We start from the raw sequence: 14,730 nt of genomic DNA, 5'->3' as shown, positions 1-14,730 counted from the left end.
AACTTGAATATATAGAGATAGTGTAAATTATATTTACTAGGATGATGTCAGACGAGAATTCGAAAAAAAATAACGCGAAATACAATAAGACTAGGAGTCTTCGCCCCCTGCTCGCTGGCGCTCGCCAACCCCCGGAACTGCTTTCGCGGTTTATTTCGGATTGCTTCGCAATCCGATGCTCGCTTTGCTCGCTCATTGGATGCGTTCTTAACGTCTAGCTTTTGTATACTTTTTTGAACACTGAAGTTCCGAAAACTTTTCACTGTAGAAAAGTCTAAACCTGTGCATTTCAATATTAATTGCAAACAGTTCACATATTTTTCTTAATCACACTATTCTAAATTTCAGTTGTTGAGAAAAGTAACTGTTGTAAGTTTTTTTTAAAGTCTTTCCCACCAGAGGGCTAAAACCATGTGTTGTAAAACAATATGAAATAGTACTGAGCGCCGGATGTAAAGCATCGGCTTCGATTAAGATAATTTTGAGAGAATTTTTTTTGATAATTCAGTGAGAATTCACCCGATTAGACATATGATGCTCCCTACGTGCTCTTGCGCACCGAAGCCTATCAATTAAAACGTATTAGCGTTTTATATAATATAGATTAGCCATATGATGCTCACTACGTGCCCTTGCGTGACAAAGCCTATCAATTAAAAATGAAAACTGTTGCCAAGGCGAGAAAAGAAATATCATCGGTTTTATTGATACATACGTATTAGCGTTTTATATAATATAGATTGCCAATAGGAGACAGTGGTAACTTTCGCCCGTGTCAGACACTTGCAAATGCGCTGAGGTATTAAAGAGTTAGCAAAAGAGACGCATACGAGCATATCCATATATATTCAAATTTGTGACGAAAGTATCTTGCTGAACTGAGCAGTACATCTGATATGAACATTCATACCTGCCAAATTTCACTCTTTCCAAGTATGCATGTTCCAAGAGATAGTAAAACAATTACCGAAACACAATTTTACTCAAAAATGTAATTATATTTATATTTTGGCCAGGATGTAAATAGTTGTCGTGTGAATTATTTGGCTTTTATATATTTGTTGTAATTATTTACACGTAGTTGCGGACAAAGTAATTTATAATTATTAATAAAAATCAAAATTAATTGAATAATGGTAGTTTCAGTACCTTTTTAAGTATGAAAAAAAATCTTCCGGGAAAACCGGAAGAGTTTAAAAGCTCGGTACATGCCCGACCAATATTTTCCTATAAAGGCACCTTTTGTATCCTGGATATTAAAGCTCCTTCACGGACAGAACTTTTCGGTAGATCTAATATACTCGATTTAAAATTATTTTTATTTCCATTATATTCAATGAAGCATACATTTTGGAGGCTTGAAAATAACGTTATGTGATTTTAGGTATCTTTAACTACCACTCGAATAAATTTTTACAGAAATCAAAGAAAGTTGGGAAGATTGGTATTCGGTAATTGTTTTACCATCACTTGGAAAATCCATTTTCGGAAAGATTGAAAGCTAACAGATGTACAGAAGTAGATTTATTGCTATTATTATTGTTTGTTTATACCATGTTAACCCTATTAAGAGTGTGTGCTTCCATTTTCATGATTATTAAGCACTACAATGTCAAGAACTCTTAGTAGAAGGAAGTTAATTACCTTCGTTACAGATTAAGATTCTGAAATTTCCACTTCAAGAAAATAGCTCAAACTTATTCTTTAAATAAATAATTTTTTATTTGTTAAGAGCAATATATATATTTTTTTTTTATTTTCAGCATTTTTTGGGCCAGCTTTGTGTGCCGTAGCTATCGCCTTTGTGGGTTGCCGTCCAATTATCATAATTGTATTATTTTCTTTGTCCTTTGGTTTGAATGGCTTGCTTTATTCTAGTTTTATGGTTAATCACGTGGACATGAGCCCGAAGTTTGCTGGTAAGTAGAATATATAGGAGGGTCATTGTTATCATTATCTATACTGATTTCGGAAAAAATAAAATGTCGATTTTATTCAAAATGTTTTATGAGTCTCAGCATGCATACAGATTTAGTTCTTACATTGAGAACAACAAATGCTAGTAAACTATCTTTAGTTATAAATAATTAAAGAAAGACTTTCACTTCAGTTCTTAAGAAATCTAGAAATGTAATGGTGGTTTTTACTACTTTTACTTTCTTTGCCTGGGTGGATACAGCTTCAGACAGGGCTACTACTTATATTGAAAAGAGTTTTTAAAGAAATATCTTTTTGGAAGAATATTTTCGTTTTATTTTGAAGAAAGTAATTATCAGTGACTATTACTTTTTTTCTCATTAATGCTACTTTTTTACTGAGTAAGGAACTTCCTCAGTGCTCAATGATAAGACTCTCGCAATTTTTTTTTCCACGTACAATAGAAAAAACACGACAAAACTGTAATAACTATGAAAATATCGAATAATTTACGAAAAAAATAACGAATAAATTACGATAAAAACTACGAATTATTTATAAAATAATAATAACATTACGTATAAAATAATAATAACATTAAGAAGGTATTTTAAAACTTTTGATTTGCTACAAACCCGAAGAAGTTAAACCGGAGTTATTCATTTTTTTTTGCTCTCCAGAAAAATTTTCTAGTTTGGAGTCAGGTCGTTTCCCATTTATTTTCCATCATTTGTTGAATTAGTCTTGCTAGATTGACTACACTGCGCCAGAAATGTTATTTATGAAACATCGATTATTACATATTTATTGTTATTTTTTTTAGGAACTCTTCTTGGAATAACAAATGCAATTGCAACACTGCCAGGTTTCCTCGCGCCAGCGTTTGTTGGAGTAATTCTTAAAAGCGGGGTAAGTATTGCCGATGACATTTGTAACAAGTTTTATCAATGGAATGTATTATCATCATTGGCATGGCAGCCCGGGAGGGTCTTGGCCTTATTCAGAATATTTTACCATTACATTCTCCTTGTTGCCATTTCTTGGGAGTTTAGTACCCTCATTGGTCAAGTGGACAAAGTCCAGTCGTCGCTGATTGTATCTAAGTTGTAGATGTACCTTGCGAATCTAATCCTGATTAATTTTATGGATAATGTGACATCAATGCTCTAATAAATTTTGCAAACTTCTAATCTGTTCTTCTTCTGTAGAAAATGCTCTCTGTCGAAAAATAGCTCATAAGATCCTCCTTTTACTGATAAAAATATTAGACTCTTTTTTCTCAGGCAAGTTTTCGAATTAATAAGTTAGAACTTGACGGATATTAGTTTTGTACAGTAGCATATCCTTTTTCGATGTTGATTAAAGAAAGAACCACTTAACCCTAATATTTGACGAATCAGACTAGTCATGCATTTATTACCAATAAAAAAAGGAGGTGACTAAAACATTTTGCTGTCAGTCCATTTCAGAAAGAAATAATGCATTTATAACTACCACATCTTATAAATGACGAAGCATTTAGTGAAGTTGTCATGTTATATTTGGTAACTATTTAACAAAATTTTTTTTTTATTTTAATCAAAAACTTATATGGGTTTTAATTCGGTTGTTTCCTCTTAGTTTGGAATTTAAATAAATCGGATACAAAGTGTTAACACTTTCACGACGGCGCGTACCACCGGTGGCCCGCGCTGGACTGTCTCATCGGCCGGCACGTACCACCGGTGGCACACCGGAGTAAGAACTGGTGACAAATAAATTTCATTTTTTAGTTTTTTTCCGGGAATAATAAAAATCCATAACTGCCAATGGTTTTCAACGGATGCAATTTTTATATTGAATTGCTTCTTCGCCGTGAAAAATTTCCTTACAGTGAATTGTTATTGTTGAGAATAGATTAGCTCCTCCCGGATATTATCTAATATTGAAATAGTTCTTCTACCAGTATTTTCTCTTTTCTGTCCCGCTGTCAGGCCTGGGTGTGAACAGCCGGCGTGAACGTGTTAAACATCAATTTGTTGATTCATTTTTTCAGCTCTATTTTTGTGATATTATTAAACTTATCCAAATAATATAGCTTTGCACGGTTTCAAATTTACATGCATGAACTTCATAGCATGGTTGCATTGAGTGGGTTTAATTATCGACTATGCCAACTATCATCTATCAAAAGGATTAATGCGAATTGCTTAGCATGTCTTATATACTAGTAAAATTATGTTTAATAATTGTAGTGATAGTTACACCACATTAACAGAGATGCCAACTGATCCGGACGCGCTAAAATAAATAAAAAAGCGGTAATTAATTACAAACTAAATTTTGCAAAAAATTAACTATTTGCTTACTTTTTAGTGCATAACAGCTTCAAGAAATTTCCATAACTACTAAAAAGTGATGAATTATATAAGCCTACTAATTATGTAGAAATAGTGGTGGATAAAAATGTACTAAATTGAATTTATTAAACCAAGAATCATAATTGATAAACTACCACTTTAAAATACATATTTCTTGTGCGGAGCAAGTTGGCATCTCTGTGGTTGTATTTTCTATCATAGTTTATCTCTGCATTAATCTTCCTATTCCTGATTAAATTCGATGTGAATGGATTTCACTATAAATTTATGCTGTTGATAATTATGCACGCTCATTATTATTTTCTGTCTTTAATTATTGTCCGGGAAAATTGTAACAACTAATTCGTAGTTTTGAGCACTACTTCTCTAACAAGTCATCTATTCATTGTGGAACATTAAACGTTTGTAGCGAATTCATAAATCGTATTGAGGCATCACCTCCTACATCAAAAAGCCTCCACACGGTCTTTTATAAGTAGTCCGAACAGACTATTTAATAAGTGAACCAGTTGGGCGCGTGAACCCAAAACCTTTTATAAAAGTAATTGAGAGAAATTCATCATATATATTTGAGAATTGAATCTGTAGTGGTTGATAAGTTAATAAGGCAAACCAATAATATTCATAAATAAAAGAAATTTTTAGTCATATATTTGCTACCACGTTCTTATTTTAACTAGATTTTGTATTAACTGACTCATTCGGAAAGTAGATATCCTTCGTTGTGGTCTGATTGGACTAGTTATAAAAACCGTGTGGAGGTCCTCCTGAATAATAAATTTCATAGACAATTTTAATTTTTGCATAAGAACCTGTAATTCGCTTAAGTTAGCATGCTTTATAAACTGCTGTTTGTAGAAAATGCAACACCATGAAAGAATCATCAGAATCAAATGAAATTTAATGCAGAAACGACTTGTACTGATACAAATAAATGATGAAATTTTCAAAACAAAAGAAACAAATTAAGCGTCCGAAATCAGTATTTGGTGCAGCCACCACGCGCTGCAATAAGTGCTGCTATACGACGTGGCATGGAGTCAAACAGATGTTGAATATCTGCTTGAGGAAGAGAATTCCATATCGCTTGTATGCGCAACCAAAGTTCGTCTTTGGAAACTGCAGGACGCGGATCACGAGTGAGACGCCGACCAACCATATCCCACACGTGCTCAATAGGCGACATATCCGGCGAATAAGCAGGCCAAGGAAGAAGTTGCATGCGTTGTGCTGAACAGAAGTCTCTAACAGTCCGCAAAACATGTGGGCGTGCATTATCCTGCTGAAAGATAGCTCCAGGGATGCCTTGAAGGAAAGGAACGACTTCGGGCTGTAGCACTTCACGGACGTATCTGTTGCTATTGAGATTACCCTCAATTCGTATCAAATTGGATCGTCCATGATACGAAATCGCACCCCAGACCATAACTCCGGGTGTTCGACCACTATGTCGTTCAATAATACACTCAGGAAGGCAGCGTTGACCGGCATAACGTCTAACACGAACACGGCCATCATGGGTCCACAAATTGAAGCGTGATTCATCTGAAAAGACAACTTGGTGCCAATCAGCTCGCCAGTCTCTGTGCTCAAGAGCCCACTGCCGACGCAGCCGTCGATGATCCGCCGTGAGGGGAATCCTGTATAATGGCACCCTTGCACGCAATCCACGGCGCAGCAGACGACGACGAATTGACGAAGCCGACAATTGTACACCTGTAGCAGTAGACCAATGTGCTGCCAGCTGCCTGGAGGAAGCTGTGCGATCATTCACCGCCATGCGGAGCAGGTGTCGATCATCGCGCTCTGACGTCACCTTCTGTCGTCCAGTGCCTGTTTTTCGAGTTGTTCGGTGCTCGTCGGTCCACTGCTTCCAAACTCGCATCACTGTGGAACTGTTCCGCTGCATACGAGCTGCTATTGCGCGATAGGAAAATCCTCCTTCTCGAAGGCCGATTATCCTCCCTCGTTCAAACTCCGTAAGTTGCTTGAATTTCTTATTCTTCCGTCGTGGAGGCATACTCAGGTCTCACTAAACGTTTGCCACTAACAAATAATCATAGACTATTTTCAACGTCCCGCTACAGCACTTTATTTATACGCTTTCAGCATCAATTCAGAGGGCGCTGCGCGCGCCACGCACGCGCGATGGCTCTGAAACTTTATTAATTTGCATAATATCCTATAATTGACATTTGCTGCGAATTTCATTTGATTCTGATGATTCCTTCATGGTGTTGCATTTTCTACAAACAGCAGTTTATAATAGTGAATTAGTATTTAATAATCTTAGTAGCAGATGCGTTACAAAATTCTTTAATGATTACGATAAATTTCGCATTTTATTCATTTGTTTAATACTAAATGTCCTTGTTCAAAGAGTTTTTATGTAAATTTGTGACTTTTATCGCATTTTTCGCTTTATTATTAGTATTTTAAATTGAATTTGCATACTATAGAAATTGCACCAATGTTATTAAAGAAACTCAATTTTGTAACTGATAAAAATACACATAAATAATTTTTTTGAGAAGATCTTGTCTATAAACTAACTTTTAATATGTTTTCAAAATATGACTATTTTGTTTTAATTTCTTTTTAGCAAACACTTAGAAACTGGGCTTTTGTTTACATCAGCTCAGCTATTATCCATTTCTTATGTGGTCTTTTCTACGACATTTTTGCCTCTGCAGAATTGCAGCCTTGGAATGAAGAAAACGAAAAGAAAGAAACTGAAAAGAAAATCTTAACATTTTCAGATGAATATATGTACCGTTCAAAAATATAGATCATTTTTCATTCCTTTTTGTTAATTTTTTTCGCATAGATCAAAGTTAATTTATTCACATAGATCTTGAACATTTCTTAAGAATAACCCTTTGCACTCCCAGTACTTTATAAAGCTATTTAAACTTATGTAAGCACTAAATGGTAGAAATATTTAATACAATATTTTTAATTGAAAACAAACAATCATAATATAATATCAGGGCTCGCACCAAGGATTTCATATTATTAGCCAGTAAATTAGCCAAATATCATAAGTATTCGCCAATTTTCGAAAATTTCCGCCAATTGTAAATCTTAATAAATATTTTGGATTAATTGTTTTTCTAAAAAAAAATATTTCACGGTAGTTTGTTTCAGACTTGCATTATTTGGACTCTATTATAATTGGTTATGTGGCGCATCTATCGAAAATTATTGAAATTGCATAAAAAATACTGATTTGAGGATCGAGTTAAATATATACATTTTTTTCCAAAATCATTCGCCAATACTTCCGCAAAATATAATGATTTTATTTGCCAAATTTACGCTTTTATCGCATTTAAACAACGCCTTCTGTAACTGAAAGCCTCCACACGGTTTTTTATTGGTAGTCCGATCAGACCATTGTGAAGGATATCCACTTTCCGAACGAGTCACTTAATACAAAATCTAGTTAAAATAAGAAACTGGTAGCAAATATATGCTAAAAATTTGTTTTATTTATGAATATAATTGGTTTGCCTCCTTCACTTGTCAACCACTACAGATTCAAATCTCAAATATATATGATAAATTTCTCTTAATTACTTCTATAAAAGGTTTTGGGTTCATGCGCACAACTGGCTCACTTTTTAAATAGTCTGTGCTTTTTAAATAGGCTTTCTGATGTAGGAGGTGAAGCTTTAACGCAGCCGCTGAACATGGTTACCATATATAAACATTATACATTTGATATCTTATACATTCGATGTTATATATTTAATATTCGGTGACAAAGAACTTGGAATTGCAAAGGGTTAAGTTTTTAGAATGTTTTGGTGACCACACAAAGCCACGAATTGACAAAAACTCGAACACAAATTCACAAGATCAAAAGTCATTGACCGGTCAGTTATTGACCGGTAACCCCTTAAACTGATTTTTTAAAATTTATATTTAGTGCCATTGCGTTATATTCCTTTCACACTCTCAGCGTTTAGGACGTAAAATATTCTCGTCATACGGACAAAGCGAGGCACTTCCATGAAATTTGATTGGTTTAGGGAGTAAACGCAAATACCAATACTCAGTTATTATACATCAAAATAAACTGAGGAGTAGGGGAGAGTGGGGTCAATTGTAACAGGGTACGATTGTAACAGAGCAAATATTTCGAGTGTCGCGTTCTGGATTCGGTTCCAACGTGGCGCACAAGGTGTATTTAATAAATCTACATGTACACCCCTGCTGGCAACCATTTTTGTTTACTTTTGAAAGAGTTATATCACAAAAGATATTTTCACGCTACGTAAGTACTTTTTTTGGTGTTAGAATATTATATTGTAACATAGTAATTTTGTTTAAACAAATGAAAATTATTAACCGAATATGTAAGGGGACACCTTAATTAACATTTTAAGAAAAAAAAATTAGATTTGTTAATGAACTAGCATTGTTTTTAACAAATGAAGCTGAAATGGCGACTTGGGGACGATTGTAACAATAAGTAAAGGGACGACTGTAACAGCTGAAAATAAATAATCTTATGTTTACAAACCATTACTTAACTCTTTAAGAACCACCAATAGTTTCCTATATCATTTATATTATGTTGCATGTGCATTATTTTATTTGTCACCTTTCACAGCATAAATTAAAAATTTTAACCCCTTAAAGTTAAAAGTTTAACCCTTTAGGTCTCTGCTCATTATTATTTTTACTCCTAAAATATCATTACTATTTTGATCAATAAAAAATATATATCACAACTATGATAATATGTATAATTAACTATGTTTTAGTTGGTTTATGAACTGTTACAATAGACCCCGTAAGTGGGGACAATTGTAACAAGTGCGCGACTGCCAAAAATTGTTAATCACTAATATAATAACATTTAAAATAAGGTATTTATTTTTTTTCTAGTAGAGGATAGTCTACTTTACTCGTCTGTCAATTAATAGTAATAATATATTGGATTTTTTGTTAGTTAAAAATAGTTAAGCAAAAAATGTTACAATTGACCCCACTTTCCCCTACAGATTGATTTATTAACAGATGCAAAGAAATTTAATGTATTGAAATAATGAAAGAAAATAATGACTGCAACTATTTAGCCTAGTTTCAGAAAAAAATAGTTTAAATAAGGAGAAAAAAAGATAGAGATAATCTGAGAGTAAGGAAATGTCAAAAGCCACCACCTAAAGAACAGAAAGATACTCACTGTTGAAAATGAGATGTAGCCACTAAAAGTTTACAAGACATACGAGAGTTCGTTCGTTCGTTGTAGTGGAGTCATCCTGAAATTAGACTAAGAAACGTACATGACAAAAATAAAGTTTGGGGAGCAAAATGGAATTCGTGAGAAAAAAAAGGCACTTTGCCATTATTAGGTAATAACAAAAGTAATTAAGAAGCACATGAAAAAAGCTAAAATTAAAGTACAATGAAAAAATAAACACTAACGAATATTTACAGTATTTACTGTTTGGGAATGTATACAAATGGGAGGGGGACGAGTTAAAAGAATGTGTGTAAGTAAGTGTGGCTCTGTTTAAAGTAGAGACCAGGCCGTTCTGGTAATTGTGCCAGGTTGCTCTCTACACTTAAGTTACAGGGATCAGTTTACCCCTGATCAGACCCTGAGGGGCTGCTCTTTCACTAGGATAAGCTGAATCTGAGTGTGAATAAGTCAGTGAGTGTTTGTGTTGTTAAGTGTTAATGCGATATCAGGAGTGTGGAAGTGTGCTATGGGTCTAAACTTTGCATCCTCTTTGAGATTTTTGCAGTCGAAAATATCATTAAAATTTGCGGTATCGTAGGTGGCGGCATTAATAAAGACGTTTCTGTTCAATTTGTTGAAATGAGGGTCAAAGTGGTCAATGTTAAGATCGCTATGAATGGCGTTGTTACAGATAAACCGTCTCGCTCCCGTGAGCTTTCTCAAGATGTTATTTTGGAGTACGATAAGTTTGTTGAGGTCTTTTTTGGAGGCGTTACACCAGGCAGGTGAGGCGTACGTCATGATAGAACGTATCATAGATGTATACAGAAGTTTTTTCAGTTCTAAACAGAGGTGACGGTAATGGAAAAAAATTTTGACGTTTGTTGGTTGCTGTGTATACTTTATTTTTAATGTTATTTATATGAGACAAACGAGAGTGTTTTCAAAATTACTATTTAACGCAAGAAAGTCAATAAATAAAGTGGTTACTAAGAACTAGCCTCTCTTCTGAGGATCAAAACTGCGATGCCATGCTTTCGGATCATTCTCAGGGGCAAAATGGTCTTCCCGGCGGGGAATCGAACCTCGGTCTCCCAAGCGACAGGCGGGATTTAATGACTACTATACTACCGAGGATCAGATCTTCAGTCTAACGCCCTCCCAACTGAGCTGTTTCGGCACACCAACGCAAGAAATATTTTTATTTTACTTAATGACGCAGCGTGAACTAGTGTAAAGCCTGCCAGTACCACTAAATTTTGATCGTGAAGATGAACCATACCCAGCTATTCTAATTAACAATTTTAAATACAATGTAACTAGAAAGAAAAAGTTTCGAATTTTGATTTCTTTTCTAAAAAAAATAAGCCAGATGCTTGTTAGATAAAATGCTCTCCCAGGCGGGGAGTCGAACAACGGTCTGTCAAGTGACAGGCGGGGATACTGACCACTATACTAAGGAGGAGTAGAGTCATGCCGAAACCAGGGATTGAACCAGGGACCTTTAGACCTTCAGTCTAACGTCCTCCCTTCTGAGCTATTTCGGCTCTCCAAAGCATGAAATATTTTTTTTTAGTTATTGACGAAGCGGGAACTAGTGTAAAGCTTGCCAGTACCTCTAAGTTCTGATCGTGAAGATAGAAACATGCCAAGCTATTCTAATTAACAATTTAAAATGCAATGTAACAAGAAAGAAAAAGTTTCTAAAAAAATAAGCCAGCTGCTTGCTGGATAAAATGCTCTCCCCCCTGCGGTGAATCGATCCCCGGTCTCCCGCGTGGCAGGCGAGGATACTGACGACTATACTACCGAGGAGTAAAGCCACGACGAAACCCGGGATCGAACCAGGGTCTTTCAGATCTTCCGTCTAACTTCCTCCCAACTGAGCTATATCGGCACACAAATGCATGAAATATTTTAATTGTACATATTGACGAAGCGTGAACTAGTGTAAGGCCTGCCAGTATGACTAAATTTTGATCGTGAAGATAGAACCATATCCAGCTATTCTAATTAACAATTTAAAATGCAATGTAACAAGAAAGAAAAAGTTTCGAATTCGGATTTCCTTTCTAAAAAAATAAGCCAGCTGCTTGTTAGATAGAATGCTCTCCCCGGCGGGGAATCGAACCCCGGTCTCACGCGTGACAGGCGGGGATACTGACCACTATACTACCGAGGAGTAGAGCCACGCCGAAACCCGGAATCGAACCAGGGACATATAGATCTTCAGTCTAACTTCTTCCCTACTGAGCTATTTCGGCCCACAACTGCACGAAATATTTTTATTTTATTTATTGACGAAGCGGGATTTAGTGTAAAGCCTGCCAGTACCTCTAAGTTTTGATCGTGAAGATTGAACCATATCCAGCTATTCTAAATAACAATTTAAAATGCAATGTAACAGGAAAGAAAAAGTTTCGAATTCGGATTTCCTTTCTAAAAAAATAAGCCAGCTGCTTGTTAGATAAAATGCTCTCCCCGGCGGGGAATCGAACCCCAGTCTCCCGCGTGACAGGCGGGGATACTGACCACTATACTACCGAGGAGTAGAGCCACGCCGAAACCCGGAATCGAACCAGGGACATATAGATCTTCAGTCTAACTTCCTCCCTACTGAGCTATTTCGGCACACAACTGCACGAAATATTTTTATTTTACTTATTGATGAAGCGGGATCTAGTGTAAAGCCTGCCAGTACCTCTAAGTTTTGATCGTGAAGATTGAACCATATCCAGCTATTCTAAATAACAATTTAAAATGCAATGTAACAGGAAAGAAAAAGTTTCGAATTCGGATTTCCTTTCTAAAAAAATAAGCCAGCTGCTTGTTAGATAAAATGCTCTCCCCGTCGGGGAATCGAACCCCGGTCTCCCGCGTGTCAGGCGGGGATACTGACCACTATACTACCGAGGAGTAGAGCCACGCCGAAACAGGGAATCGAAGCAGGGACATATACATCTTCAGTCTAACTTCCTCCCAACTGAGCTATTTCGGCACACAACTGCACGAAATATTTTTATTTTACTTATTGATGAAGCGGGATCTAGTGTAAAGCCTGCCAGTACCTCTAAGTTTTGATCGTGAAGATTGAACCATATCCAGCTATTCTAAATAACAATTTCAAATGCAATGTAACAGGAAAGAAAAAGTTTCGAATTCGGATTTCCTTTCTAAAAAAATAAGCCAGCTGCTTGTTAGATAAAATGCTCTCCCCGGCGGGGAATCGAACCCCAGTCTCCCGCGTGACAGGCGGGGATACTGACCACTATACTACCGAGGAGTAGAGCCACGCCGAAACCTGGAATCGAACCAGGGACATATAGATCTTAAGTCTAACTTCCTCCCAACTGAGCTATTTCGGCACACCAACGCATGAAATATTTTTATTTTACATAATGACGAAGCGTGAACTAGTGTAAAGCCTGCCAGTTCCACTAAATTTTGATCGTGAAGATAGAACCATATCCAGCTATTCTGAATAACAATTTAAAATGCAATGTAACAGGAAAGAAAAAGTTTCGAATTCGGATTTCCTTTCTAAAAAAATAAGCCAGCTGCTTGTTAGATAAAATATTCTCCCCGGCGGGGAATCGAACCCCGGTCTCCCGCGTGTCAGGCGGGGATACTGACCACTATACTACCGAGGAGTAGAGCCACGCCGAAACCCGGAATCGAACCAGGGACATATAGATCTTAAGTCTAACTTCCTTCCTGCTGAGCTATTTCGGCACACAAATGCATGAAATATTTTTATTTTACTTATTGACGAAGCGGGATATAGTGTAAGGCCTGCCAGTACCTCTAAGTTTTGATCGTAAATATGGAACCATACCCAGCTATTCTAATTAACAATTTAAAATGAAATGTAACAAGAAAGAAAAAGTTTCGAATTCGGATTTCCTTTCTAAAAAAATAAGCCAGCTGCTTGTTAGATAAAATGCTCTCCCCGGCGGGGAATCGAACCCCCGTCTCCCGCGTGACAGGCGGGGACACTGACCACTATACTACCGAGGAAAAGAGCCACGCCGAAACCTGGAATCGAACCAGGGACATATAGATCTTCAGTCTAACTTCCTCCCTACTGAGCTATTTCGGCACACCAATGCAAGAAATATTTTTATTTTACTTATTGACGAAACGTGAACTAGTGGAAAGCCTGCCAGTACATCTAAATTTTGATCGTGACGATAGAACCATACCCAGCTCTTCTAATTAACAATTTAAAATGCAATGAAACAAGAAAGAAAAAGTTTCGAATTCGGATTTCCTTTCTGAAAAAATAAGCCAGCTGCTTGTTAGATAAAATGCTCTCCCTGGCGGGGAATCGAACCCCTGTCTCCCGCGTGACAGGCGGGGATACTGACCACTATACTACCGAGGAGATGAGCCATGCCGAAACCCGGAATCGAACCAGGGACCTTTAGATCTTCATTCTAACCTCCTCCCTACTGAGCTATTTCGGCACACAAGCGCGAGAAATATTTTTATTTTACTTATTGGCGAAGCGGGATCTAGTGTAAAGCCTGCCAGTACCTCTAAGTTTTGATCGTGAAGATAAAACCATACCCAGCTATTCTAATTAGCAATTTAAAATGCAATGTAACAAGAAAGAAAAAGTTTCGAATTCGGACTTCCTTTCTAAAAAAATAAGCCAGCTGCTTGTTAGATAAAATGCTCTCCCCGGTGGGGAATCGAACCCCTGTCTCCCGCGTGACAGGCGGGGATACTGACCACTATACTACCGAGGAGAAGAGCCACGCCGAAACAGGGAATCGAACCAGGGACCTTTAGATCTTCATTCTAACCTCCTCCCTACTGAGCTATTTCGGCACACAAATGCATTAAATATTTTTTTTTTACTTATTGACGAAGTGGGATCTAATGTAAAGCCTGCCAGTACCTCTAAGTTCTGATCGTGATGATAGAACCATACCCAGCTAATTAACAATTTAAAATGCAATGTAACAAGAAAGAAAAAGTTTCGAATTCGGATTTCCTTTCTAAAAAAATAAGCCAGCTGCTTGTTAGATAAAATGCTCTCCCCGGCGGGGAATCGATCCCCAGTCTCCCGCGTGACAGGTGGGGATACTGACCACTATACTACCGAGGAGTAGAGCCACGCCGAAACCCGGAATCGAACCAGGGACATATAGATCTTAAGTCTAACTTCCTTCCTGCTGAGCTATTTCGGCACACAAATGCATGAAATATTTTTATTTTACTTATTGACGAAGCGGGATATAGTGTAAGGCCTGC

At 36.6% G+C, this 14,730-nt stretch overlaps 1 protein-coding gene and 7 non-coding genes across 8 annotated transcripts in view; 1 reads left to right on the top strand and 7 right to left on the bottom strand.

Annotated features, from left to right (window-relative positions):
* Nucleotides 1-7,079, top strand: part of LOC107437659 (putative inorganic phosphate cotransporter) — a 32,684-nt gene extending 25,605 nt beyond the window's left edge. Inside the window, exons 8-10 of the mRNA XM_087160699.1 lie at nt 1,764-1,919; nt 2,741-2,826; nt 6,880-7,079. Of these exons, the coding sequence (XP_087016825.1) occupies nt 1,764-1,919; nt 2,741-2,826; nt 6,880-7,065 (428 nt within the window). The 3' untranslated portion in view covers nt 7,066-7,079. The remainder of the gene's footprint in view (nt 1-1,763; nt 1,920-2,740; nt 2,827-6,879) is intronic.
* A 4,502-nt stretch (nt 7,080-11,581) lies between these two features.
* TRNAD-GUC (transfer RNA aspartic acid (anticodon GUC)) lies at nt 11,582-11,653 on the bottom strand. The gene has a single exon. It is a non-coding gene; the product is annotated as a tRNA-Asp (tRNA).
* Nucleotides 11,654-11,948: 295 nt separating this feature from the next.
* Nucleotides 11,949-12,020, bottom strand: TRNAD-GUC (transfer RNA aspartic acid (anticodon GUC)). The gene has a single exon. It is a non-coding gene; the product is annotated as a tRNA-Asp (tRNA).
* A 295-nt stretch (nt 12,021-12,315) lies between these two features.
* On the bottom strand, nt 12,316-12,387 carry TRNAV-GAC (transfer RNA valine (anticodon GAC)). Its single transcript has one exon. It is a non-coding gene; the product is annotated as a tRNA-Val (tRNA).
* A 295-nt stretch (nt 12,388-12,682) lies between these two features.
* On the bottom strand, nt 12,683-12,754 carry TRNAD-GUC (transfer RNA aspartic acid (anticodon GUC)). The gene has a single exon. It is a non-coding gene; the product is annotated as a tRNA-Asp (tRNA).
* Nucleotides 12,755-13,049: 295 nt separating this feature from the next.
* TRNAV-GAC (transfer RNA valine (anticodon GAC)) lies at nt 13,050-13,121 on the bottom strand. The gene has a single exon. It is a non-coding gene; the product is annotated as a tRNA-Val (tRNA).
* Nucleotides 13,122-13,416: 295 nt separating this feature from the next.
* TRNAD-GUC (transfer RNA aspartic acid (anticodon GUC)) lies at nt 13,417-13,488 on the bottom strand. The gene has a single exon. It is a non-coding gene; the product is annotated as a tRNA-Asp (tRNA).
* Nucleotides 13,489-14,150: 662 nt separating this feature from the next.
* On the bottom strand, nt 14,151-14,222 carry TRNAD-GUC (transfer RNA aspartic acid (anticodon GUC)). The gene has a single exon. It is a non-coding gene; the product is annotated as a tRNA-Asp (tRNA).
* Between the last annotated feature and the right edge of the window lie 508 nt (nt 14,223-14,730).

The sequence above is a fragment of the Parasteatoda tepidariorum genome, chromosome 4 (assembly GCF_982258835.1).
Source record: "Parasteatoda tepidariorum strain Cologne lab strain chromosome 4, Ptep-v5.0, whole genome shotgun sequence".
Taxonomy (NCBI): Eukaryota; Metazoa; Arthropoda; class Arachnida; order Araneae; family Theridiidae; genus Parasteatoda; species Parasteatoda tepidariorum.
This window is presented reverse-complemented; position numbering and strand designations above follow the sequence as displayed.